This window comes from Mandrillus leucophaeus, unplaced genomic scaffold (genome assembly GCF_000951045.1).
Source record: "Mandrillus leucophaeus isolate KB7577 unplaced genomic scaffold, Mleu.le_1.0 Scaffold13, whole genome shotgun sequence".
NCBI lineage: Eukaryota > Metazoa > Chordata > Mammalia > Primates > Cercopithecidae > Mandrillus > Mandrillus leucophaeus.
In genome coordinates this window covers 5,359,386-5,383,450 of record NW_012101254.1, presented here as the reverse complement: position 1 = coordinate 5,383,450, position 24,065 = coordinate 5,359,386, and the positions used below count along the sequence as shown (strand labels likewise).

The 24,065-nt window shown below is 53.4% G+C and overlaps 2 protein-coding genes across 2 annotated transcripts in view; one reads left to right on the top strand and one right to left on the bottom strand.

Annotated features, from left to right (window-relative positions):
* LOC105534005 (chromosome unknown open reading frame, human C2orf70) overlaps positions 1-14,404 on the top strand; it is a 17,321-nt gene extending 2,917 nt beyond the window's left edge. The window contains exons 2-4 of the mRNA XM_011972669.1: positions 10,802-11,075; positions 12,401-12,513; positions 14,183-14,404. Of these exons, the coding sequence (XP_011828059.1) occupies positions 10,802-11,075; positions 12,401-12,513; positions 14,183-14,327 (532 nt within the window). The 3' untranslated portion in view covers positions 14,328-14,404. The remainder of the gene's footprint in view (positions 1-10,801; positions 11,076-12,400; positions 12,514-14,182) is intronic.
* Positions 14,405-16,084: 1,680 nt separating this feature from the next.
* CIB4 (calcium and integrin binding family member 4) overlaps positions 16,085-24,065 on the bottom strand; it is a 59,595-nt gene continuing 51,614 nt past the window's right edge. Inside the window, exons 5-7 of the mRNA XM_011972668.1 lie at positions 18,685-18,794; positions 17,719-17,807; positions 16,085-16,281 (exon numbers count right to left, since the gene is read on the bottom strand). Of these exons, the coding sequence (XP_011828058.1) occupies positions 16,251-16,281; positions 17,719-17,807; positions 18,685-18,794 (230 nt within the window). The 3' untranslated portion in view covers positions 16,085-16,250. The remainder of the gene's footprint in view (positions 16,282-17,718; positions 17,808-18,684; positions 18,795-24,065) is intronic.

The following is a 24,065-nucleotide window of genomic DNA, read 5'->3' as shown; positions in this document are numbered from 1 at the left end:
TTCTTTCTTTCTTTCTTTCTTTCTTTCTTTCTTTCTTTCCTTCTTTCTTTATTTCTTTCCTTCTCTGTCTCTCTCCTTCTTTCTTTCTCCCCTTCCTTCCTTCTTTCTTTCTTTCTTTCTCTCTTTCTTTTTTTGAGACAGAGTCTCGCTCTGTCGCTCAGGCTGGAGTGCAGTGGCACAATCTCAGCTCACTTCTTCTTCTTTTTAAAAATCATCACAATAACTCAGATAAGGAATGAGCAGCTTGCCCAAGTCATTCAGCAAGTTGCTGAGCCTCGTCTTTGTGACTTCAACACCCCAACTCACCCCAATATCTCCCCAACCCTCATGTGGCATTTCACCTGCCTCCCTCATTTAGCAGGGAGGGATTGGGGTCGACAGTAAGAGATGGACTCTGGAGCCAGCCTGCCTGGTACAAATCCTGGCTCCATCACTTCCTTACCCTGGGCAGGTTATTTACCCCTCTGCCTCACCTACCTTGTCTGTTCAATGGGGATGATCATGGTGTGCAGCTTGAAGAGGTTTCAGTTAGTTAACATGCCTAAAGCCTGGCACTTGGTCATTGTTAGCTGTTATCATTCGTTAGATCTCTACTGTGTTCAAGACCTGGTTCCAGGAACCCCGGGAAACACGAGACAATAACAAAGCTGGTCTTCAGCCTCGCCGGCCAGGGCGCTCCATTTGGTCCCTTGCTGTTCCTGGGGACACAGTTCCTAGGCACTTTGCGCAGGCAGTGCCTGCCTGCGCCTGGCCTGGGTGCTATTCCCGCAGTGGGCAGGAGCTCTCGGGTTAGAGTCCCTGAGATTTGAAGGGGTTTGAAGGGATGAGATTGGCCTCAGTGAGGATCCAAGCTTCCTGCTTGCAGGATCTGGGTGGCATCCACTCCTCATTCTCTGTTTCCGGCCACGCCTCACCCGGCTCTCAGTGCAGACCCCTGGCCTGCACCATGCATTCATTCATGCCCAGACTGCCCCTGTGCCCCATGCCCACAGCTCCTGCCCAGTGGCTGTCATCAAGAGTGAGGGAAGGAGGATTTGCTCCCAGCCCCTCTCTCTGTCTGCCTGGGGTGGCAGTTGTGCCCGCACCTGTCACTGAGCTGGACCTTGGAGACCTCAGGGGCCTGTGATCTTAAAATCAGTGTGTTCCACTCAATTGTCAGGAGAGTGGTCTCACAAAGGTGGTTGTGTCCCCATCCCTAGAATCCCTGTACAGCAAACACACACAGTGGTGTACTGGCAAATGTTTAACAACCAGTTCTCTGGAGCAAAACTGCTTTGATTTGTAACATTCATCCATATCTGTGGTATAAATACTCTCACCAAAGCTGATTTCAAACTATCAACATAGTGTCCTTAATTGCAGAGTTGGGGAGGGATGAATGCACAGCTGTGCAGCATTATATAATATTTCCACCCCACAGATACGGTGGACATGACAACCTCAAACACAGGTGATAGTAATGTGGTAAAATAATTAGGAAGTGAGGAGTTTTGACTATTTATCTCGTTTGGTTTTAGTGTGTTTTTCTTCCCTCTGAGACAGAGCCTTACTCTGTCACCCAGGCTTGAGTGCAGTGGCACGATCACAGCTCACTATAGCCTTAACCTTCTGGGCTCAAGTGATCCTCCCACCTCAGCCTCCTGAGTAGCTGGGACCACAGGTGTGCACCACCATGCCTGGCTAATTTTTGTATTTTTTGTAGAGACAGGGCTGCCCAGGCTGATCTCGAACTCTTGGGCTCAAGCCATTTGCCTGCCTCAGCCTCCCAAAGTGCTGGGATTATAGGAGCCACCATGCCTGGCCTAATAGAACATATTTAATTGTAATTTAATATAATTTGATATTTAATACTGGCTTATTAACAGACTTAACAAATTCCTGAAAATTTAGAAGTTGATTCCCTTGAAGCCAGTAGGCACTGCCTGCAGCCCACTACTGCCTGCAGCCCACTACTGCCTGCCCCTGTGATACGGTTTGGCTGTGTTGCCACCCAAATCTCATCTTGAATTGTAGTTTCCATAATCCCTACATCACAGGAGGGACCAGGTGGAGATAATTGAATCATGGGAGGAGTTCCCCCATCCTGTTCTCATGAGAGTTATTTTCTCACAAGATTGGATGGTTTTATAAGGGGCTCCCCATTTGTTGGGCACCCATTTCTCTCTCCTGCCGCCATGTGAATAAGGACATGTTTGCTTCCCTTTCTGCCATGACTGTAAGTTTCCTGAGGCTTCCCCAGCCCTGCGGAACTATTATTAGTCCATCAAACCTCTTTTCTTTATAAATTACCCAGTTTTAGGCAGTTCTTTATAGCAGTGTGGGAACAGAGTAATACACCCTGCCAGCTTCCTGGGGCCTGGGGCCTTACCCTTCAGGGAGAGAGGTCAGGCCAGGCTTGGGAAGGGAGGGTTCCCAAAGCATTTGCATTTCCAAAACCCCTTCCACTTCAACCCAGGCCCTGGCACCAGAGGTGCAGCCCTCCAAACAGGCCAGTGCATCTTGGGGTATGAAACAAAGGCCATCTGCCCAGGGAGAGGTAGGGGACCCCTTTTGCCCATTCGTTAGTATTAGAATCTCCTGGGGAGCTTTAACTATGACCTGAGCTCAGGCCCCATCTAGAGATTCTGATGTCATTGGTTGGGCTGGGCTAGGGCTGCAGGAGTTTTTAATCCTCCCAGGCAATTCTAAGATGTAACCAGGGACAAGAACACTCGTCTGCGAATTTCTATGGCCCCTTGCAATGCAGACCACTGTTGACAAACTGGCAGGTGTGGTCCTGTTTTCAAGTATTTGAAAGAAGGGCCTCCTTGTGTGGAGCCTGTGCCATTCTCCTTGGCACACCCCCGCCCCCAGGCTGAGAGGTCTGACTGAAGGCACAGCAGGTGCTACTTTCGTTGTCCTGTTCTCATTTCCACCTGAGGGAACAGATCATTGTCCCAGATTCAAGCCCAAAATACAGAAGCAGAAAGTAAATTCTACAGCCCCTCAATTCTTCTCCCTCTGGGCCCTGTCCCCACAGGGAGCTTCCCTCTCTATCACCCCAGGAGGCAGCCTGGTCTCAAAGGGCCTCACACACTTAGGGGGCCTCTGGCCACTCACCTGCCTTTCTCTGCTGCAGTATCTTCTCTTCTGGAGGATTCATAAGCCATGTCATTCCCCACCCCCTTCCCAGGACCTCTGCCCCAAGGCCAGCCCCTATCTCTTTCCTGGAATTCAACTCTGAGCTGTTCAAGGACATTTCATAGGTAACTGGTGCCTCTCAACCTTGAGGAACTGGGGAGCCCCCTAAGAACAAGTGATCAGGGACTCTTGAAGACTTGAGCTTTGCAACAGGGATCCCCCTTCTCTCCAGAAGAAAGACCAACCATTTAAAATGTGCCACCATTTGTCAATTCCATTCAACAGATATTTACAGAGCATCCACTGGGTGCAGGGAATGCCAAGCATGCCAGTATGAGTACAACAGAACCCTCCCTCCCCAGAGAGCCTATAATTCATACAGAAAGAATATTCCAGTGGCTCAGATTATTGTGATATGAAAAAATGTGAACTGAAGCCAAGTGTGGTGGCTCACGCCTATAATCCCAGAACTTTGGGTGGCCAAGGCAGGGTGGATTACCTGAGGTCAGGACTTCAAGACTAGCCTGGCCAACATGGCGAAATCCCATCTCTACTAAAAATACAAAAATTGGCTGGGCATGGTGGTGGGCACCTGTAATCCAGGCTACTTGGGAGGCTGAGGCAGGAGAATTGCTTGAACCCGGGAGATGGAGGTTGCAGTGAGGATCGTGCCACTGCATCCAGCCTGGGTGACAGAGTGAGACTCAGTCTCAAAAAAAAAAAAAAAAAGAAAGAAAAACATTATGAACTGAGACATAGGAGACGTGCAAAGGGCAAAGACAGCTCCACGGAGCGGACAGGCAGGGTCTATGGACTGGGTCATGGAGGCTTCATGGGAAAGAGGGCATTCAAGATGGACTTCGAAGGATGGGTAAGATCACAATGTGGGAAACGAGGAGAGCAGAGCCTTCTGGATGAAGGATGTGGCTTGAGAAAAAAGATGGTGTGGAGGTGCCAGAAGGGTGTTCTTTCAAAGCAGCAAATGGCCTCTTCGGCTGGAGTGGGAAAGCTGGGATCTGACAGAGGATGATGCGACTGGAAAGACCTCTCACAGAGGCCCTCGCACGCAGGGACTGACCCCTGGCCTTGCTTGTGCTTGGTGTCACAGGCAATGGGGAGCCCTTGAAGGATTTTGCCCTGGGGAAGGATCTGATCAGAACCGTCCTCAGTAGGAGATGTTGTGGAGGACAGGATGCATTGTGGAATGGGGACATGCCAAATAGTCACTGGTTAATCAGTTAATAAGGCTGATCATGGGATCCCCGATGGCTCGTGGTAATTAGTTTTAATGTTGGCTGTGGGGCCAAGCAGTTCTATTAAAAGGCAGGGAAGGGACTGCTCCTTTTCACACAGTAACCCACAGTGGGACTTAGAATCCACATGTGACCATTGCCCAGGGGCCCGGCTTGGCACAGTCTCCTGGCTTATGTAGTGTACAGATGGATGGAGGGACAGGGTGGTGGATGGGGGCAGATGAAGGGGTTGAAGGGGAGGTGTGGTGGCACCAGCCAATACAGCAGATGCTGCCATTGGGACCACTCGATGCCCTGTTATAAAACTTGCCATTCCTCTCTGTTCCTCCTTACCTTGGCCTGCCACAGATCAACACAAACACGATGGCAGAAGGCTCCACTGTGGAGCTCGGGGCATGCTCAAAGGAATACAAATGCAGGTGCATACAAGGGACACAGACCTAGCTTGCCAAGATGTGCCCACTGAGTGCTAAAGAATGTGAACCTCCACATGTATGCAAGTGTGTGTGCGCACACACACACCTGTCTGAGCAGCAAGCCCTGAACAGAATCCAGGCAGAACTCAGGAGGATTGCGGAGGAGAGAGCTTCTATTCTATTGGGATGCAAATATCTTGGCATTCAGAGAAGGTGGAGAAGCAGGGAGCAGAGGAGGAGTATGGCAGAGAGCTTGGGGGCGAAGAGAAGAATCACGAGAACACATCATTTTTCTATGGCTCCTTTCTTCAGAGGAGCCCAACACCCCTGTGGGCGGGATGCTTCATGCCAACATGTGCTCTGCTGATCGGAGCCACACTCCTCTTAAATCAGGACTCCAGGGCATGGTGCCCCCAGAGTTTCTGGAATTCTGCCTCCTCCAGTGAACATTTGTTGAGCACTTGTCATGTGCCAGGTGCCAAGGATAAAGGACAGCATGGATTAGCAGAAGAGACAAGTTCATTCGGGTCTGAGTGTGGACTTAAGGATGACAGTCCTCCCAGCGAAGCAAGTGCTAGGTACAGGGTATGCAGTCAGGAGAGGCAGCAGGGGGCATGGATCCTTTGCAGTGGGTGGCAGATCCCCAGGTGGGCAAGAGGGAAAATGCATCCCCGGTAGAGGAACTCCGTGCAAAGGCCCAGAGGCCTGAAGAGTACGTGGGGCCCTGGAGACTGGAAGTAAGGCTGCTGGGGCCCAGGGCACCTACAGGGAAGTGATGGAGGAGAGGAAGGATGGCTCTGGTGTTGTGTGGACAGCAGGCTGGAGGGGGTGATGCTTGGTCTAGGAGACCAGGGAGGAGACTGGAGATTGTCCAGGCAAGCAATGAGGGAGGCTCGTAGCAGTGGGACGGACGAGGGCCACAGGCCAGTGGCTAAGGAGAGGCCTAAGCAGGACTTAGAGGGAGGTCAGATGTGGAGGGTGATGGAGAAGAGAGGACACAGGGCCATCGAGTTTCTGGCTTAGGTGGAGGTTGGAGGGGGCAGGGGTATACTGGAGGAAGAGCAGTTTCAGTGGCGCTGGGTCTGTGGCGTGGTGGCCTGGCCTTGTGCGGGCAGCCAGACACGTGGATCCATTGCCAGAATGGTAGAGGCTGGAGACCCAGATCTAGCTGTCATTGACACACGGGACACACTGGAAGTCTAACATAGATGAGATCTCCCAGAAGGAATGGGTCCCTGAAAAGAGAAGAGGACCGTGGAGCAACACCATCGCCTGGGAAAGGAGCCAGACTCAGGGGCTCCCCCTGCCCTGGGGCTCTCCTCAAAGCCTCACCCCAGTGGAAACTCATCATGGAGCTCCTCCAGTACCCACCCTGGGAATGGCCTTCCCTCCTTGTGGGTGATAGCACTAGAGCCTTGACCGCGGTCCCACTTGGGTTGGAGCTGGTTGTACCCAGGCCAGCTCAGCACGGCCCCTGACACATGCACCCCATGAGTCAATAAACACCGAGTAAGGACTGGGGTCGGGGAAGGACTGGGCTCGGGGAAGGCAGGCTGGGCACCATGGATCTTTGTGTTCCCAGCACTTACTGTGTTGCCAGCACACAGCAGGTTCCTGATAAATTAATGTTTCATGCCATTTGACTCTGTTTTTAAAAAATGATGTGTGTACAAAGAAGAAAGCAACAAATCACCCCAAATCCAAACACCCTGAATTATCCAGGGTTAACATTTGGTGAATTTTATTCAGAGTTTCTCTTTACGTGTATATTCAGATGAGATCAGGCATGCTCAGTGTGGTATGGCCATAGACGTTATGTGTATATTCAGATAAAGGACTAGATGGAGGAGTGAATGGATGGATGGATGGATGGATATAAAAACAGACAAAAGCAACTTTATAAAAATATAATCGTACCATATTTGCTATTTTAAAATGAAATGCATGAAATCAAATCTTAATAGAACTTAACTGAAGAGAAAGAAACTGCAGCAAAATGGAAGAATAGGTGGATTTGAGATAAGTGTTAATTCATCACAAGAGATATTAGTACAAAAAGATCCCTCTATAGGAGACAGAGAGAGGATAAAAACCATCAAAGGGCTACAGCCATTATGTTGTACTTTTTTCTAACGACGTGTTTCAATTTTAGATGCCATGGGTTGACTCCGATTTAAAGAGATTCTTAGTAAGTGCACCCCCATCTCCCCTCCACCCACCCCCTAATTTTGGTTGCTTAAATTAGTTTTACTTTGACAGGTTTTATAACATTTACATTCCGTTCTGTAACCAGCATTCACCTAGTTGCTATTCCTGGTTCTGCACTTAAATAGATTTGAAGCTCACCACCACTCACTCTAACAGAGGTTCTACATTACCAAGTTGGTTTTTTTCTTTTTCTTTTGAATCATCTCTTGGTTGGCAGGATTTTGTCACTGAACATGACTTTCAAGAAGAGCTTGTGAGTGCTTTGGTCGCTGAGCCCTTTCGTGCTAGGAAAGGGTGACTTTGTACCCCCGTGACCGCCTGGCTGGTGTGGTATTCTTGGGTTGCGTTCTTTTCCCTGCGGAATGCTGTGGGTATCCTACTTTGCCTTTCATTCTATCGCTTCATCTTTTTGCTGGGGTTGGCAGCACCTGGTGACCAGCATCTCTTCCATTCCCTAAGTTCCGAACCACTTGAGAAAGAAGATGGAAGAGGAACGTGGCTGTTAGAGAACGGGGTGAACACAACCTTAGAATGAAACAGGCGGGACTGCGCTGAGCCCAGCCTCCTTCCCACGGGCAGTGCCTGTCCATCTAAAGCCTAAGGCTCAGAGGGGCGGAGCGGGCTTCCTTGCTTCCGAGGAGGAGGAGGAGGGAGGGGAGGGGCGGGTCACAGGCTGCCCAGTGTTTCCCAGTGACTCACCAGCCAGGTATTCCTCCACCTCCAGTGCCCAAGAGCATGTGGGGCTGGGAGATGGTTCCGGTGTGGGAGGAACCTCCCCTCCACGTGGGAGGAGCCCTCAGGATAGAGGAGACTGCATCTCCCCATCGCTTGTCTTTGACATCTTAATTTATCGAATCTATATCTTGATTCAGCTTCATCTACAGCACAAAGTGCTCTCAGGAACCTGCTTGCACGTCTCAGGTTAGGTTTTTTCCCAAAGAAGTTTCTTCATCGGTGCCAATGTTGCAGCGGGACAGTGTGGGCCAAGGACATTGGATTTGGCAACAGCAGGATCTAACATGACCTTAATTTAGATGTAGAGGTTCACGTTTCAGTGGTGGGTCTGAAGGCAGACTAAGGGAGGTCAAGGAAAGGGTGTGAGTTGAGAAATCAGGCAGAAGGTGCAGCGTATTCCTTAGCGAGCTCCAGAAGGAGGGAATCTGCAATCCCGCCTTCCTCTTCACCATCTTTAACGTCTCCTCTCTTGGTTGCATCCCCTCTGCCTATAAACGGGCACCAGCCCTCACTGCAGAAATCTACAACCTAGGAACCACGGCTCAAGCCCGCTTACAGGCAGAGGGGAAGAGGCCAAGAGGGAGGGGGACATTAAAGATGATGGAAGAAGGGCAGAGGCTGAGAGAGATAGGGAGAGACAGATGGGACAGTGAGGCCTTGGGTGAAGCCAGAGCAGGAGCTCCAGACCCAGGAGTGGTACCCAGGCTGGGAGGAGGACTGTGTCTCCTGGAGTGGCCAAGGTGACCACCCAGCCTCACTGGAGAGACAGCAAGGCACCCACCAATTCCTCTGTCTTCCCAGTTCCGGAGGAGACCTGGCCTCCGTGGGGAACTCAGGGGGCCGAGGAGGAAGGGCACTGAGGTGGGTGGAGAAGAGTCAAGACCGCCAGGGTCACGGTGTCAAGGGCAGCGCCTCTGTGGCATCCAGGGATGTGAGTAGTGAGGCTGGAGGGGGGCCTGTGCAGCTGGGGTGGAGCCTCTCCCCTCTGCAGCCTCATCGCGGCTCTGGCCCAGCCAATGCCGGATGCTGTGAGACCCCAGGAAGGCAGAGCTGTTGAGGGTGGTGGGACCAGGAGCCAGGGAAGGACTCACTTTGTGTGACCTTCCCTACAGTGGGCAGGCCTGTCAGCAGTCACTCGGCTTCACTTCCTTGCCTTTTTCCTGAAGACAAAAAGAAGGAAACCGTGCGTTGCTATCTAATTCCAGGCAGCGCCCATTCTGTTGGTGAGACCGAGGCCTAAAGCACAGGGAAAGACCCCAGAAGAGGCGAGAGTGGGGGGACAGAGTTATATCTAGATGGCTGCAGTGATTCTGCAGGACTGGGGTGTAGGGGAGCTGATGAGGTTGGAGAGCTGGGCCAGGGTCAGATCACAGATGGCCTCGAATGCCACGCCAAGGATCTGACTCTGAACTGAAGTTCAGTCTGGTGCAGAAGGGATTGCAGGGGCAGGGGTCTGGTGCAGTTAGAACAGTGAGGTTGTTACGACCACAGTCCAGGTACAAGGGCACACAGCTGGGCTCAGTAGGCTCGGATAGAGCTACCGGACTTGGTGACTGACTAGATGTGGGTGAGGTGGATGTGTCAGTTTCTGACTTAGACGGCTAGGGGTTACTTTTCACAGAGATGGGACCAGACTGTCAGGGAAGGTGGGGGTGGGAGATCAAGCCTGGGAGACATCCAAGGGAGATGTCTGGTGTGCAATTGTACATAGCAGCCTAAGGCTTGGAGAGAACTCCCAGGTTGGAGCTGTGGACTGGGGTCATCTGCACACAGGAGGTGGCTATGGCCATGGCATGGCTGCCATCACCCAAGACAGACCCCGGAGGTTCACCAGTGCTTAAGAGGCGGGCAGAGGAGAAGGCTCATGAAGGTGTGGTCAGAGATATCGGTGAAAGCAACAGAAAGGAGCAAAGGTGTCATCCAAACCAAGAGCAGTGTTTCAGGAAGGGAGAGGTGGGCCATGCCCTGTGTTACCGGAAGGCCCAGCAAGACAGAGCGTGTCCACCGACCTGCAGCAGCAAGAGCACAGGCGGCCTTGGGAAGAGCGATTTCAAGGGCCTCATGGAGCAGAAGTCACACCCCGGAGAGTGAGGCGTGCAGGGGGGCACACGGCCGTGCTGCTCGCCAAGCTTCCGCATTGGCCGCGAATGTGGCGCCGGTACTCTCTGGGTGTTGCCGACTCTCCCTTGTTTTGTCAAAATAAGTCTTTAGCTCTTGGAGCGAGTCTCATTTGACCAGGGGTCTCTAGGGTGCCTGTGTCACCAAGGCCTCCTCTCGCCCATCTCCTGTCCCTCTCATGGAACCTCCTCGGTCGCAGAGGGTGGAAGACTCCTTGTAGGCGCTCAGAGCTCCAGCACCTTGGTCAGGTCTCCAGGCTGCCTGAGGAGCGCATTGGGAGGCTGCTGTGCCGGGAGCAAGGCTGCAGCATGCTGAGCCTAGGCCTTGCGACACCACATCTCCCACCCATCGCCTTTCACTCACTGGGCCCCCACTCACTTCTCATACTCCCCCTACCCTTTCATGAGATAACCGCAGAATGGGGGAGCCAGAGGAGGCCTTTGCATCTTCAGGCCATCGCCTAAGTAAATGCGGGCCCCTGGAGGGGCAGTGATTTGCCTACAGCATTGACCAGGGTGTATCTGGTGTTCTGGCCCCTGCGTAAGCTCCTGGTCTGGAGAGAGGAGCATCTAGGAAAGACCTCTGTGGGGAGGGAGAGGCCCAGAGTCCCTTGGACTTGGCCTTCCCCAAAGACCTGAGCAGGTCAGTGCACCTTGGGAAGCCTCTCAGGGCCAAAGATGGCTACCAGGCTCTCCTGACTCTACCCTTCTTCTTCTTTTTTTTTTTTTTTCTTAATTATTATTATGTTTTTATATAGAGACAGAGTCTCACTGTGTTGCCCAGGCTGGTCTCAGAACTCCTGGGCTCAAGTGTTCTTCCTGCCTCAGCTTCCCAACATGCTGGGATTACAGACATGAGCCACCGCACCCTCCACTTTTAAGGGCCTCTCTTGGAACAGACCTGGGGCCCTTCATTGATCTGTGGCTCCACTACCTCCTCCGCGATCGGCAGGTACCAAGGCCACGTCCCCACTGTGGCCTTCTCCTTTGGCGCTCCCTATGGCACCACCACCCTCAAGTACTTCCAGGACCACCGCAACACAGCCATGGAGAAGAGCCACACTCCTTTCAGCCAAGGCGGCCACTTCCCCACCATCTTCTCCACCAACCCCAACCTCCTGCTGATGGAGCGCGCGAGCACCCGGGACCGCTGGCTGCACAAGCCCAGCTACACTCGCTTCAACCTGGATAGCCACCGATCCACAGAGCTCACAAACTTCTACCAGGTAAGCTGTGCGGGGCTGCCCTGTGGCCTCCCCTCCTGCCCACCTGCCCCCACCACGGGAAGGAAGTGATGGCCAGAGACTGGGGGACACCTCGTACCTGCCACAGTGTCTTGATTTCCTTTCTCAGAGCCCCTGAGCCAGCAGGGAGCATGGAGGGTTTGGCTAAAGGGAGTGGGGAGGCTTAGGACTTTGCCCCCCTGATCTCTCCCCACATCCTGGGGCTTCTGGATCACCAATTCCTGCTCACCCCCACTGCCAGTGCAGCTAGGGGTCTCTAGGGATGCTCCTGCCCTTACCTCCCCCTGGAGTCTCTTGAATCTGTGGAATGCCATATATTTTCGAGGTGAGTAAAAGGTCTAAGATCCACCCACCAGATGAATAACACGAACAAAGGCCCCACTAGAGCCCCCTGCCCCAGGTCCAGCCCCACGGTGTTTTATCCACTCGCATCCAAGAGCCTGTTCAACCCCTCCCTACCCTGCAGCCCCCCTGGGGGCATGCTCTGAGTCACCCTCAGCCCCAGGCTGGAAGAGACTGCCCTGCAGGGAGTAAGCCCGAGGATGGGGACCTACCCATATCCCTGTTGTTCTTGTCCTGCTGTTTGGGCTGGTAAAGCCTCCCTGGATGTGGTTCAGACACATTCCCAGAGACCACAGGTGCATGGGCCTGAGCTGGCCCTTATGCCCTTGGCAGGGATACGGATTCATTCTCTCCTGTGTTCCCAAAACCTTACTCTCTCCATCACCTTCTCTCGCAAGCCTCCCCGTCTAGCCTGATTGCAAGGACAAGGTATGTCCTGGCCCCAGGGCAGAGAACTTGTATGAGTAAGGCAACTTCCTCGGGAGAGGAGGAGGTCAATGCCACCAGCCTCTGATGCATATGCGACCATCTCGGGGGGTCTGCCAAAGCCTTTCCCTCCATCTTGGCGCTCAACAGAACATGCCCCATACAGGCGGAAGGAGAGAAGGGAGCAAACACAGGCCAGGCAGACATGGTGCCTGTGTGCACAGCAGGTGTGCGTATGCCTGCAGGGCTGAGTTCTTGTATTTGGTCCGAGCTGGTCCCTTGTTTCATTTACGCTCTGTAGCAAAGCTGGTCTGGTCGGTGTCATTATTCCCATTAGGCAGATGAGAAGTTGAGGCTCAGTGAGGACAACCAGCTGGTTGGCAATTGAGTTGGGACCCCAGCAACTCCGGGACTCCTCCAGGGGCATTAGGAGAGGTGGCCCCCAACCCTGCCCAGGTGCAGCAAGGTATGGACTGCAGGTGCCTGCAGTCAGTCCTCCAGACTAACAACCTGTCATCTCTTCCTTGATTGAACCATAGGCAGTCCAGCAGCATCGGAAGTACTATCAAGACAAGACAGGCACGGTGCCTCGAGTCCCCTACTTTGTGCTGCCCGTGAGGGAGCCGGAACACTACCCCCTCCCCACTGTCCTGTGAGTTGTGAGTCCCTGCCCTCCCTTCATCCACGCAGTCAACAAACGCACCCATGGTGCACCTGCTCTCGGCCAGGCATGCACAGCGCACAGACTGAGAAATGAGTTGAGGATCTTGCCCTAAAATGTGCGGTGCAGAGAGTGATGGTTGCGGAGCAAGGGGGTCAGGGCATTGGCAGCCTCAGGGGGGATGCTGGTAGCCTGAATGGGTAAATCACGAAGAGTGCTTTCCTGGCCAGATGCACTGGGAATTTGGGAGAAACTCCGTAAGCTCAGTGGGCCTGAATCTGCGGATTGATGCCCTGCCTGCAAAGGCAGCCTGGCAGCTACACTAGTCCTAACGCGGGCGCCCATGCAGAGAGCAGTAAGGAGCTGCTGCCCTCTGGTGGATACAGAGGGCACTACACCGAGCTGGAATCTTCCCCCAGCCCCGTCCACATTTGGAAAATGTTCTCCTAAGGACTTTCTGTCCATCTAACAAAATAGGAAAGTTCCTTGCCTCCTGCCCCTCACTACTTTTATCTAGGAGAGCTCCTTTTTCCAGGGAAGGCCCACTCTGCCCTGAAAGATGACCTGGGTACTGTGGTTTCTGTGCTCTCTCCTTCCCGAAGCGCAGGCAGGGGTATCACTAACTCACACGAGGTGTCCTGGGATGGGATAGGGTGGTGGGTGGTACCTGGCCTGCAAGGTCAGTGGATAGAGCTTGGGATTTAGCTCCATACCGACCACTTCCTGCTTGCCTCAGAGTCCTGAGATTCACCATCATCCTTACTGATAAAGCAGCATCTGTTTTCATAAGTTTAATGGTTTTTATAGAAACAGGCTTCACTGCATCCAAAAGTTCCTTTCTGCAAGATAGGATCATTTTACAAAAAAGGGAACCCGAGGTTCATTTATCACCTGGGGAACTTGTGCTGCATGGCCTGGATGGTTGGAGGCAGAGCTTGGAAAGGAAGCAGCATCTCCCATCACCACCTCTAGGACTCAGGGGGCTCTCTCTAATCTTGGGATGGCTCTGAGCCAGTCCGTCCCTGGAGTAGAGTGGGACTCTCCTGTGGACAGGTATCCTCTTGAGACAGCTCTGGCCAGGATCTGCCCCCACCCCCATCACCATGGGGAAAGCAGGACACCTCAACTCTGTTCCTTCTTCAAGTTGCCTGGCCACTTGCACTGCTGCTGACAGTTTCACACTGAATGCAAATGACCAACCAGGTGGTTGGGAGAAGAGGGTCAGTGACCGGCCTGGGGCAAACCCCTCCCTCCTGGAATCCCCTCCATCAGCACCATCATCATTTCTTAGAACATTTGCTGTGTGATTACTCCTTGTCCAGAGCTTTACATGCATTACTGCATTTATTCCTCAAGTCAATGCTAAGAGGGGGATACCACCACTGAGCCATTCTTAAATATGCACACTTCTAGCAGGAGTTGGGACCAGAGTCCATCCCAGGTCTGTCTGACATCTGTGCCCTCACTCTTCACCACTGTGCCACTATGTAAATACAGGTTATTCCCACCCCAAGTCCAGGGGGACCTATCAGGTGTTAAGCTGACGAGTAGCCAGCAGGCCAGCATAAGCTGGAAAGTTGGCACATGGGGCTGTGGGTGGGCATGCGTCACCCTCTTTCCCTGGCACACTGCATAACATCAGTCCCATCCTCACCCCTAGGCCTCCTCTGTGCCCGAAGAAGAAGTGGCAGCTTTTGAGAGTAGCCCCCGAGAGCCTGAAGACCTACCAGACCTTTCCGTCAGGGAAGAGGGTCTCCCCGCAAGAGCGGAAGAGGAGAGACTGCTACTTCGAGTTCAGAGCATGAGACCAGGTTCCTGATGCCTGGGATCCTGGGTGGAGACCAGCCCGGCTTCCCTGGAATAAAACCTTTAGCCGTGACCATCCTACCCACCTCTCCTCTGGATCCCAGGGACACTCGGCCACAGCAGGAAATGCCCCCTGAAAGTCACACAGCATTGTGTCCTACGGGCCTGCGGAAAGCTCTGTCCCAGGGACTGAAGCCGAGCAAAAGTGGTGTCCGGCTACCTGACAGGTCCAGCTACCTTCTCCCCAAGATGGGGCAAGTTGAACTGAGGAATGTAGGGTTCCCTAGCCTTAGTGGCAGGCCACTCAGGTACAGAGACCTCCCACCTGATTCTACTGGTATAAGCAAGGAAGTCCAGTTACCCCGGTCTAAGAATGAAGGGGAAGTGGCCCCAGAATAATCGTGCTGGGTATGATTGGAAAGGAATTTTCATCGGAGCCCTGACTTGGCATCGTTTGGTCCACACGATCACTTGTGAGGGAAGAAGTGTTATTATCCCCACTTTACTGATAAAGACACTGAGGCGCAGAGAGGGTGAGGGTGAGAAAGTTGCCCAAGCTTACACAGTTGGGAAGTATCACAGCCAGAATTTGAACTCAGGTCTTTCTGACTCCCAAGTCCTGGTTTTTCCAGGACCACAGCCTGCTTGTGGTCCATGTGGAGACTGAGGGGCAGGGAAGACATAAACCTTGGGATCCTGAAAGAGCCTGTGGAGGGTGGAGCCTGGGAGAAGAAGCTGTGCGCAGCAGGCACCTTCTGCATTCTGCCGAGGCTGGCTTGGACGGGTGGATGCGGCATCTACCCCTGAAGCTGTTTCTAGAAGAGGATGGGAGGGAATGACCTAGGACCAGGCCACTCTTCCAGGAATTCCTATGTTTCGGGGCCCCAGGCCAGAAATGGATGCTGGGCATGGATGCTGAGGCCACATGCCTGGGGTGGTCTTTGAGGTCTGGAGGATCCGCTCCCACCAGGCTGCTGCTTCCTACCTCCCAGGAGGCTCCTGCCTGCTGGGGCAGGGGCAGGACGGGGGTGAGAGCCCCTCAGGGACAGGATCAGGGATGGGGACCTCAGACCAAGGTGGGGACCTTCTCCAACATTCCAGCACCTCTTGGATTTGATCAAGGGCACTCCATTAAACGACAAGGCCCTTATTGTCCTTGAACAGGTGAGTCAGGACCTAATGGCAAGGGGAACACAGCCAGGTTCAAGTACACCTGGGGCTGGAGCAGCCCCTCCTCTGTAGCCAGCGATTAGATTAGACACCTCCCCCAGGATAATGTAAATAAGAAAAACCCAGTGGGGGGCTTCTGTGTCTCCAAGTCCCTGAGGAGCTGGACCCCAAAGGCTCTCTGTGGTGGCCAAATTCATTCCAGGGCTTGGCTGAATAGCAAAGCAAATAAACTGATTGCTGGTCCCACAATCAGGGCCAAGATGCCTTCTCCCTCAGAAGCGGAGTGGGGAGCCGGGCGCCGGCTGGAATGGCTGCTATGTGCACGTCTCTGTGCAGCTCTGCAGTGCGAGGTGCTGGGGGTCGGGGGTTTTGAGGAAGGGAGGGAAGGCCCTCTATCTTGCTAGGGACCTTCATCCCATTTGGCTTGGTCCCCTGCTATGACACGGGTTGAGATTTGAACTATTCCCTCAAAAAGATTGCCACCCCAGCCTGCTTGATGTCGCTGGCACACGGAAGCCCTGGAATGGGCAGCTCTTAATAAAAAGTACCGTGTATGATCCTGCATTTAAAAAGTGATGATCTGGTGGGCTCAGGAACAGGTCTTTCTTTTATTTTATCTAATAAACAATATTCTAGAGGGGAGGGTGGGCCCAGGACAAAGTCATACTTCAGACCAGCTCCCTCCACTGCTGGAGGGGGTTCGATGCCAGTGGTCTCCCTCGAGGCTGCCACGTCAGGTATTTGCAGCTACATCAGCATCCCCAGAAGTGAATCCGAAAGGAGCTGAAAGAAAGAATCCCGTGAGCCACGTGAGCCCGCAGGTCCAAGGGGCCCTCTGACTCCTGGGTTCACAGTAGTCCTGGAGGCTCCCTCCCTGGCCTGCATCTCATGTCCCTTTCTCTGGGCAACAGCCACTTTGCAGCTGTCCCAAAGCAACCCCAAACCTTCTTTAAGCTTCTTTCAGCATCACCGCAAGGCAAAGGCAGGGCACCAGAAGGAACCTTGTGGTGCTCGCATCAGTGGAAAGAAATGGAAGAGATTCAAAGCGAAACTCCGAGCAGTCAGGGTGCCAGCTTCATTACGTGCTGGGCTGTGACAGAACAAGAGGAGTTACCTTTGGCCGGGGTGGTCCCAAGTGTGCATCCTTTTAGAGAGGGGCCACCCAGGCCACAGGTCCTAGCAGGCCTGTTGGAATGAGGAGCCCCCTCCTCATCCAGGCAGTCAGAAGAGGGGAGGACCCCTGACCATGGCCACTCGGATCCTGTCTCTGGGGATTTGGAGTCAGAGCTGAGAGGTGTTACTTAGGAGTCACTGAAGGTCACTCAAGACCGAGGAGGTATAAACTTGACCACTGCAGGGAGGCCATGCATGGTCTTGTGTCTGACAAAGCAGAGACAGCTGGTGCACAGCACTGAGTGAGCGTGGAAGGCTGATGGGAAGCAGAGACATTGGCACAGAGGGACCCGGCAGCCCCGGGCTCCTGCCCTGGTGCTGGCTGAGTCTAGCTCTTAGTTCTGTTTCCCTTCATCTGTAAAAGCACCTTGAGTGGGCACACGTGAAATCAGCGCGCCTCTGAGACCAGGGGCAGAGTCGGACCCAGGAGCGGGAGACGCCAGCTCCACCCGGCTCGTCCTCCATGGCGCGCACTGCCTCCAGGGGGCATGCATCTCCCGAAAGCGGCAGCACCCCAAAAAGACTTCAACATGGCCAGGGAGATCTGGAGATGGCCAATCTTCTCAAGGATGTTTGGGCCTCAGAAGACCCTTTGGGCCCCTCTTGCTCTAAGAAATAGAATTGGATGCTTCTCTCATTGTTTCTTTTCTTCTATGAGCTCCACCACCAGCATCTTCTGATCCCCCCTGAAACCGCCAACTCCCAGTTGGCTGCTGGAGGCAGTGGGGTCATCAGGAGTCCAGTGGGCCTCAGGAGAAGCACAGAGGTGTGTCGGCTGGCACAGGGAATGCTCTGAGGTTGGAGCTGTCATGTCATTCTCAAAGCCTGGGATCCAATCCTCTCCTCTGCCTTTTAATACCCCAGGGTTACCTAATTTCTCAGAAGCTCCAGTTTTGCTGATTCTGAAAGAATCTGCAAAGTATTCTGGAAACTCAGCCTCCTTGGGAAGACTGAGATGTCCCATGGGGTGAGGAGAGATCGGGGGGCCCTTCATGCCCCCCCCAACCCACTCTTCTGGGCAGTCCCGCCCCCTCCAGAATACCTTACTTCATGAAATCCGGAGACTTGGCCATCGCATGTTCAAACTCTGAGAAGGACAGCATGTTGTCATTGTCCAGATCTGACTCACTCAGGACCTGGCCAGGGAGCACAGAAGGTGGCTGAGTGGAACCCGGTGTCAGGCAGTGAGGTGGGGCACGGGGTGGAGGGAAACGCCACATACCAGGGGCTCTGCCACATGCTTAACACTTGTCTCCCAGGTCCCCTGACCCCAGTGGCCCCACAGAGATTAGGTCACGTGCACCAAAGCTTTGGACCCTACTGGCTGCCACTCACTCCTGGGGCCTCCAGCACCAGCCTGGCAGTGAGAGAACAAGAGTGTCCCCCACCTGCCCCGCCAACCAGTACACACAGGGGCTCTGCACTACAGGGAGCCCAGGCAGGCAGGGAGGTGGTGGTGACTCCCTCAACAGTGCTCATGGTTTTATCTTCCTTCTAGTCCCCATCGAGACTGGAAATGCTGGACACTTGTCATGTTCTGAAAGCCGAGATCCATGCCCTGACTTGAGTTTGTAGGGCCGTCTTCGTGTTTGTCACTCCGGGACACCTGGGCACTGTGTTGTGCTGAGACAGTGTGAGGAGGGGATGTTGAGAGGGGTCCCTCTGAGGCTAAGCTGCTGTTGGCCCGCCACTGGCAGTCCCTCTCATGTAGGGAGGTCCCTCGAGTGGGTGGGTTGGGCTCAGTGTTCTGGAGACCCTGGACAGGTCTTGGAGGAAGGACAGAAAGTCGAGGGGCAGTTGCCTCCCTCTGTGTGCCCATTCCTCAGGGCACCCTGAGCTGCCTGTCCCCTTGGCAGCCCCCAGGGAATGTGTGCACCAAAGGCCAATGTGTCATCGGACTCAGACTGGCCCTGGATCTCCTCCCAAGAGGGTGGCTTGACATCTGGGGGCTTTGGGTGACAACATGGCCCCATCCCCAGCCCCAGCCACCAGCTCCCAGCCCCCAGCACACACGTGGTTCGTGAGGTCCATCAGCAGGTCCTCAGACATGTCATCACTGTTCAGCAGCCGCAGGATGATCCTCTGCAGGTCCTCCTCATCAATGAAGCCATTCTCATTAAAATCTGCAAAGAAGAGGCCAGACCTGCATTAGAGGGAGATGGGCGCTGAATAGGAAGAGGACTTGAGGAGTCCTGGGGGACACGTCACCAGCCAGGACCCCACAGATGCCCATTAGCCTCTGGGAGGCCCCCCAGAGCCCAGGTCTCCCAGGCGGGTCACACATGGGTGCTCAATAACCTGTCAGAAATACCAGTGGTAGTAAGTATTGATTGTGTGTGTACTATATGCTCAGACCTCTCCTGGGAGCTTGAAGTCACTGAATCTTCACAATCAACCTTTTATTAGTCTTTTACCAAAAAGAAACTGAGGCACAGGGGGTTATATGGTTGCCAGGCAGTGTGGAGCAGAGGGCGGCCTGGATCTGGAGTCGGAAGGCCTGGGTGCCAGTCCCTGCTGCTGTCCAGATGCAGTAGCTGTGTGATCTGGGCATGTGCCCTCACCTCTGCAGTGAAGGGGGGACAGTGGTCCTTGTAGCCTCTCCACAGAGGAGCTAGCCATACTGACCCTGGCTGTGCCCTAAAGTGTTAAGGGGACAAGAGGCAATATTCCCTCCACCCCCGTGCAGCCTCCTTCCTGAAATGGAGTCCAGAAATGGGCAAGAACAGGCACCATTTCTTCATCCCAGGCAAGCCACAGCTGTCAGAAAAAGGGTAACGGGACAGGGAGCCTGCAGACCACGGCGGGCTCCACACATTTCAAATCCCCTCTAAAATAGCCCAGGAAGCTGCCGTGGCCCTGCTGTGCCCAGAGGGTTCCGGCCGCGGGGAGCCCTGGGGACTCTGGGGTGGGTGACAGTGGGGGTGGCACCGGGACTTCCTGGACTTCTAGGGGCCGCACTGACTCCCGTGTGTGCCGGCTGCTGCTTCCTCAACTGCAGCCACAGCCCAGGGCCCCTGCCTTCCAGGACGGCACTCGGAAGTGCCCACCGCCTGTCCCACCAGTCGGGGAGTGCTGCCCTGAGCTTGGCCAGGCCTTGGGTCCTCCTTTTAGGGCCATAAAATAGGGTCATTACATAAACCTCCTGAGCACTGAACAGCCAGGGTCCACCTGACCCTATTTCCCACAGAGCCACCTTGAGGGGTGTCCTTTATCCCTCAGGGCTGCCTAAATTGGTCTTCTCAACAGGCCTTGGAAGAGCATGACCTGGAGGGACGGCGGGTGGAGGAGGTGCCGGGCCACCAGTGGGCAGAGACCGAGGCACCCTGGGGAGCCAGGGACAGCGGCAGAGATGGAGTCACCCTGGGATGCCAGGCAGGGACAGCGGCAGAGGAGCCACTCTGGGGTGCTTGGCCAGAGTGACTGGCACGGTGTGATGGGAGCAGAGGCTGCGGGGAGGCCTGAGCGGAGAAGTATCAGGGGTTAAGTCTGGAAGGTGGGCGAGTTGTGAAGGCCTTGAATGGCAAGTGAGGCGATGTCCGGCATTCTCAGCACCGCTCTCCCAGAGCTCCCAGCACGATCACCCAAGCCCCTCACTGGGTGGTAAACACAGCTGCCTGAGTGAATTATAATAATCACCACCACAACAAGCACAGATGTTTTTGCTGTGGCCAGGCAGTGGTCTAAGCGCTTTGCAGTTCACTGGATTTAATCCTTCAGAGATGATGAAACTGAGGCATGCAGAGATTAAATAACCCTACTTACCTCCTTAATCTCATTTCAGCTCATTGCAACCTTTAAATCTCACCTATAGGCTAATGAATGCCAAATGTATGTCTCCACCCTGGGTTTCTCCCCGAACTCCAGGCTCACACATGCACCTGCCTTTCTGCTCTTACCCAATAGTTCCTCATATTCTACATGTCCAAGCCCAGGCTCCTCATGCTTCCCTCCCCAGCCCTTACCCCTAGACCTGCTGCACTCACAGCTGTCCCCTCCCTGGGAATTGGGACTCTTCGGGACTCTTCCAGCCACTCAGGCCAACCTGGAATCACCCTTACCTCTCTCCCTTGCACCACACAGGTGATGGGTTGGCAAATCCTCCCAGCTTCCCCCATTTCTCATGCACTACCCCACCCTAGCCCGGCCACCATTGCCTCTCTCCAGCTCGCCCTGGCAGTCTCTTGCTGAGCTTCCCTCTTCTCTCTCTGCCCCGTGACGTCTATTCCCAGCACAACAGCCCAGGTGATCTGTTGTCATTCCTTCCTCATTGCCCTCTTCTTGCAGCCCCGTCTTACCCAGAGCAGAATCCAGGTCCTGATCCCCAAGTCAGCCCGCCGTCACTCTGCCTCCTTGCTCAATCAAGCTGACACACTCTTGCCTCAGGGCCTTTGTACGGAGGCTCCCCGTCCTCGGGACACTCTCACCTAGAGATCCTCTAGGTCTTTATTCAAGTGTCAGCTCCTTCTAGGCACTACCCAGTCCCTGTGTAAACATGCACTTCCTGTGTCTTCCCGGCTTTGTCCTTCTCCCAGCACAGAGTACTCCCCAACACATTATGTGTTATTAGCTCATTTATTTCCCTCTACTCTAATATCAATTCCACAAGGGCAGACATCTTTGTCTTTTTGCTCACTGCTGTATCCCTAGTTCCCAGAACAATGCCTGGGACAGAGTAGATGCTCAATGACTGTTGTTGAATAAATAATGAATGAATTACCCAGGGTAACCATTGGTAAGTGATGGAGACAGGATTAAACCCAGGCAGTCTCACTTGATGGAAAGTCTATGTTCTTAACCACCCTTAACTGCCTTTATTGCAATAAAGCGCCAAACTTTCATGGGCAGAGGATCACCCAAAACAATCACTACATTTGCCAGCCTCCCTTGCTGCTAGATGTGCCCGTGTGACTATGTTCTGGCCAATGAAGTGTAAGCAGAAGAGGCACAGACAACTTCTGGGACCGTCTATAAAGAGAAGGTGTGGTCCTCTGGGATAATGAGGTGACCTTGGGAATGAAGGATAAAGCGACAAGATAGGAGGACCTGGGATCCCTGACACTGAGAGCTTTAGAACCACTGTGGGTAACTGGCCAGGCACGGTGGCTCACACCTGTAATCCCAGCACTTCGGGAGGCTGAGGCGGGCGGATCACGAGGTCAGGAGATCGAGACCATCCTGGCTAACATGGTGAAACCCTATCTCTTCTAAAAGTACAAAAAATTAGCCGGGCGTGGTGGCGGGGGTCTGTAGTCCCAGCTACTGGGGAGGCTGAGGCAGGAGAATGGCGTGAACCCGGGAGGCGGAGCTTGCAGTGAGCAAGATCGCACCACAGCACTCCAGCCTAGGTGACAGAGCGAGACTCCGTCTCAAAACAAAAACAAAAACAAAAACAAAAAGAACCACTGTGGGTAACTATCTCTTGACTTCTACATATTAGATAAATAAATATATAGCTTTCAGCAATCTTGAAAGCTATCTTGCTTAAGCCCTGCTACCTGTGGTATCCTGTCATTGGCCACCAAATTTAATTCTAATTCATTACTGAGTCTCAGTTTCCTCATCTGTAAAACGGGAGTAATAACAGTACCTCTGCAGAGTTGCTGTGGAGATTAAATAAGAAAATACATAGACATCACATAGAATATAGAAGATATTCCATATAGAAGGTTAGATATAAATCAGAATAAGCATATTAGTTATATCTAATAAGCATCTTCTATACTAAGATATCTTAGTGTATATAGTTATTGTCAATACTTGGTAACTATACAACGCTGTAACTTAGTATAGCATATCTTTTATACTAAGAGACTCAATTCTACATCACTTGATGATTGCTAAACACTAAAAGTACAAACCGAAGAGGCTTTATAAACCCACCTTGAAGGAAAGGAACTAGAGAGCTATATTGGTTTATACCAGTTTCTATACTCATTTCTACTAGAGAAACTAAGGCCCAAGTTTGCTGATGTCACAGGGTCCTTTGGTGGCAGAGCCAAAACTTGTCTCTGTTCCCCATGGCAGGATATGGGTATGGAAGATGTAAGTTCCCCTCACTCCTCCAGTAGTGCCCCTTCCCTGGCTAAATGCTTGTCAGTGCCAGGACTGGAGCCTCTCTCCCTGCACAGGCTCTGCATCACCTCCATGGGAAATGGCTCAGAGCAGGTGAAGGGGGTGGAGGGACCAGCCGCAGGGCCTGGAGATGGTGGACAGCCACAGCGACACACTGTACTGCTGCTGGGAACTCTGCAGCCTCTCTCAGAGACCCTGCGGTGTCCCCAGGCATCCTGCTGGCCCAGCTGTTCTATGCAGAGACTGCAGCAAATGACATGGCTTTGGCCCCAAGCCATCTGGAAACAATAGTTTGCTAGAGTAAATGTAGTCCTGGACAGTTCCCCTGCTTTGGAGGTGGCAAGGGCAGAGAAGCTGGGGAGGGGTTGGGGGCTGAGAGCTCCGGGAGGCTGACCAGCCCAGGCGGCCTCTGCAGTCTCAGACCACTTGGGAGGGGCTGGAGCCTTCTTCTTGCTGTCTCCCAGCAATACTAGGAGGGGCCCAGAGAGCTGGTGGAGTTGGGACTCAGCCTTCAGGCCCCCCGAAGACTCTGACCATCATCACTCGAAGTCTCTGTCATTCCTACTCCTTGCAGTTTCCCAGGACTTTTACAGAAATCAACCTGTCTGGTGGAGGGAGGGAGGGCTCCTTTCACCGTGACTTTCATGAGAACTGAGGTTTCTTCCTTTGCCTCTCCCCAGCCACCTGCACCTGCAATGGCGTCAGGCCCTGGGAAGGTAGGGGGAGATCTGCCACAGGTGCTCCGGTACCTGCCTGGGGATAATTCCTAACTGGTGGAGGCTGTGCTGACGGGAGCAGGAAGACATTGCTGGGATGGTGGCCTCTCACCAGTGGAAACTCTCCAGAGGTACGGAGAGAGGAGATTGATCAGTTGGAGACCAGAGTGTCTCTCAGAGCAGGACCTGGAGCCCAGTAGGTAAGCTCCAGGGAGGTGTGGCTGTCCCTGCTGGCTGCTGCCGCTGCCTCTGCCTCTGCCTCCTCTTCTTCCTCTTCTTCTTCTTCTCCTTCTCCTTCTTCTTCCCCTTCCTCTTCCTCCCTTTCCCCTTCCTCTTCCCCTTCCTCCTCCTCTTCTCCGCCTCCTCCTTCTTCCCTCTCCTCTTCCTCCTCTTCTTCTTCCTCTTCTTCTTCTCTTCTTCTCCTCCTTCTTACTCTTCATCTTCTTCCTCTTCTTCCCCATCCCCTTCCTCTTCCCCTTCCTTTTCCCCTTCCTCCTCCCCTCCCCCTCCTCCTTCTTCTTCTACTTCTTCTTCTCCTTCTTCTCCTTCCTCTTCTTCTTCTCCTCCTCCTTCTCCTCCTCCTTCTTCCTCTTCATCTTCTTCCTC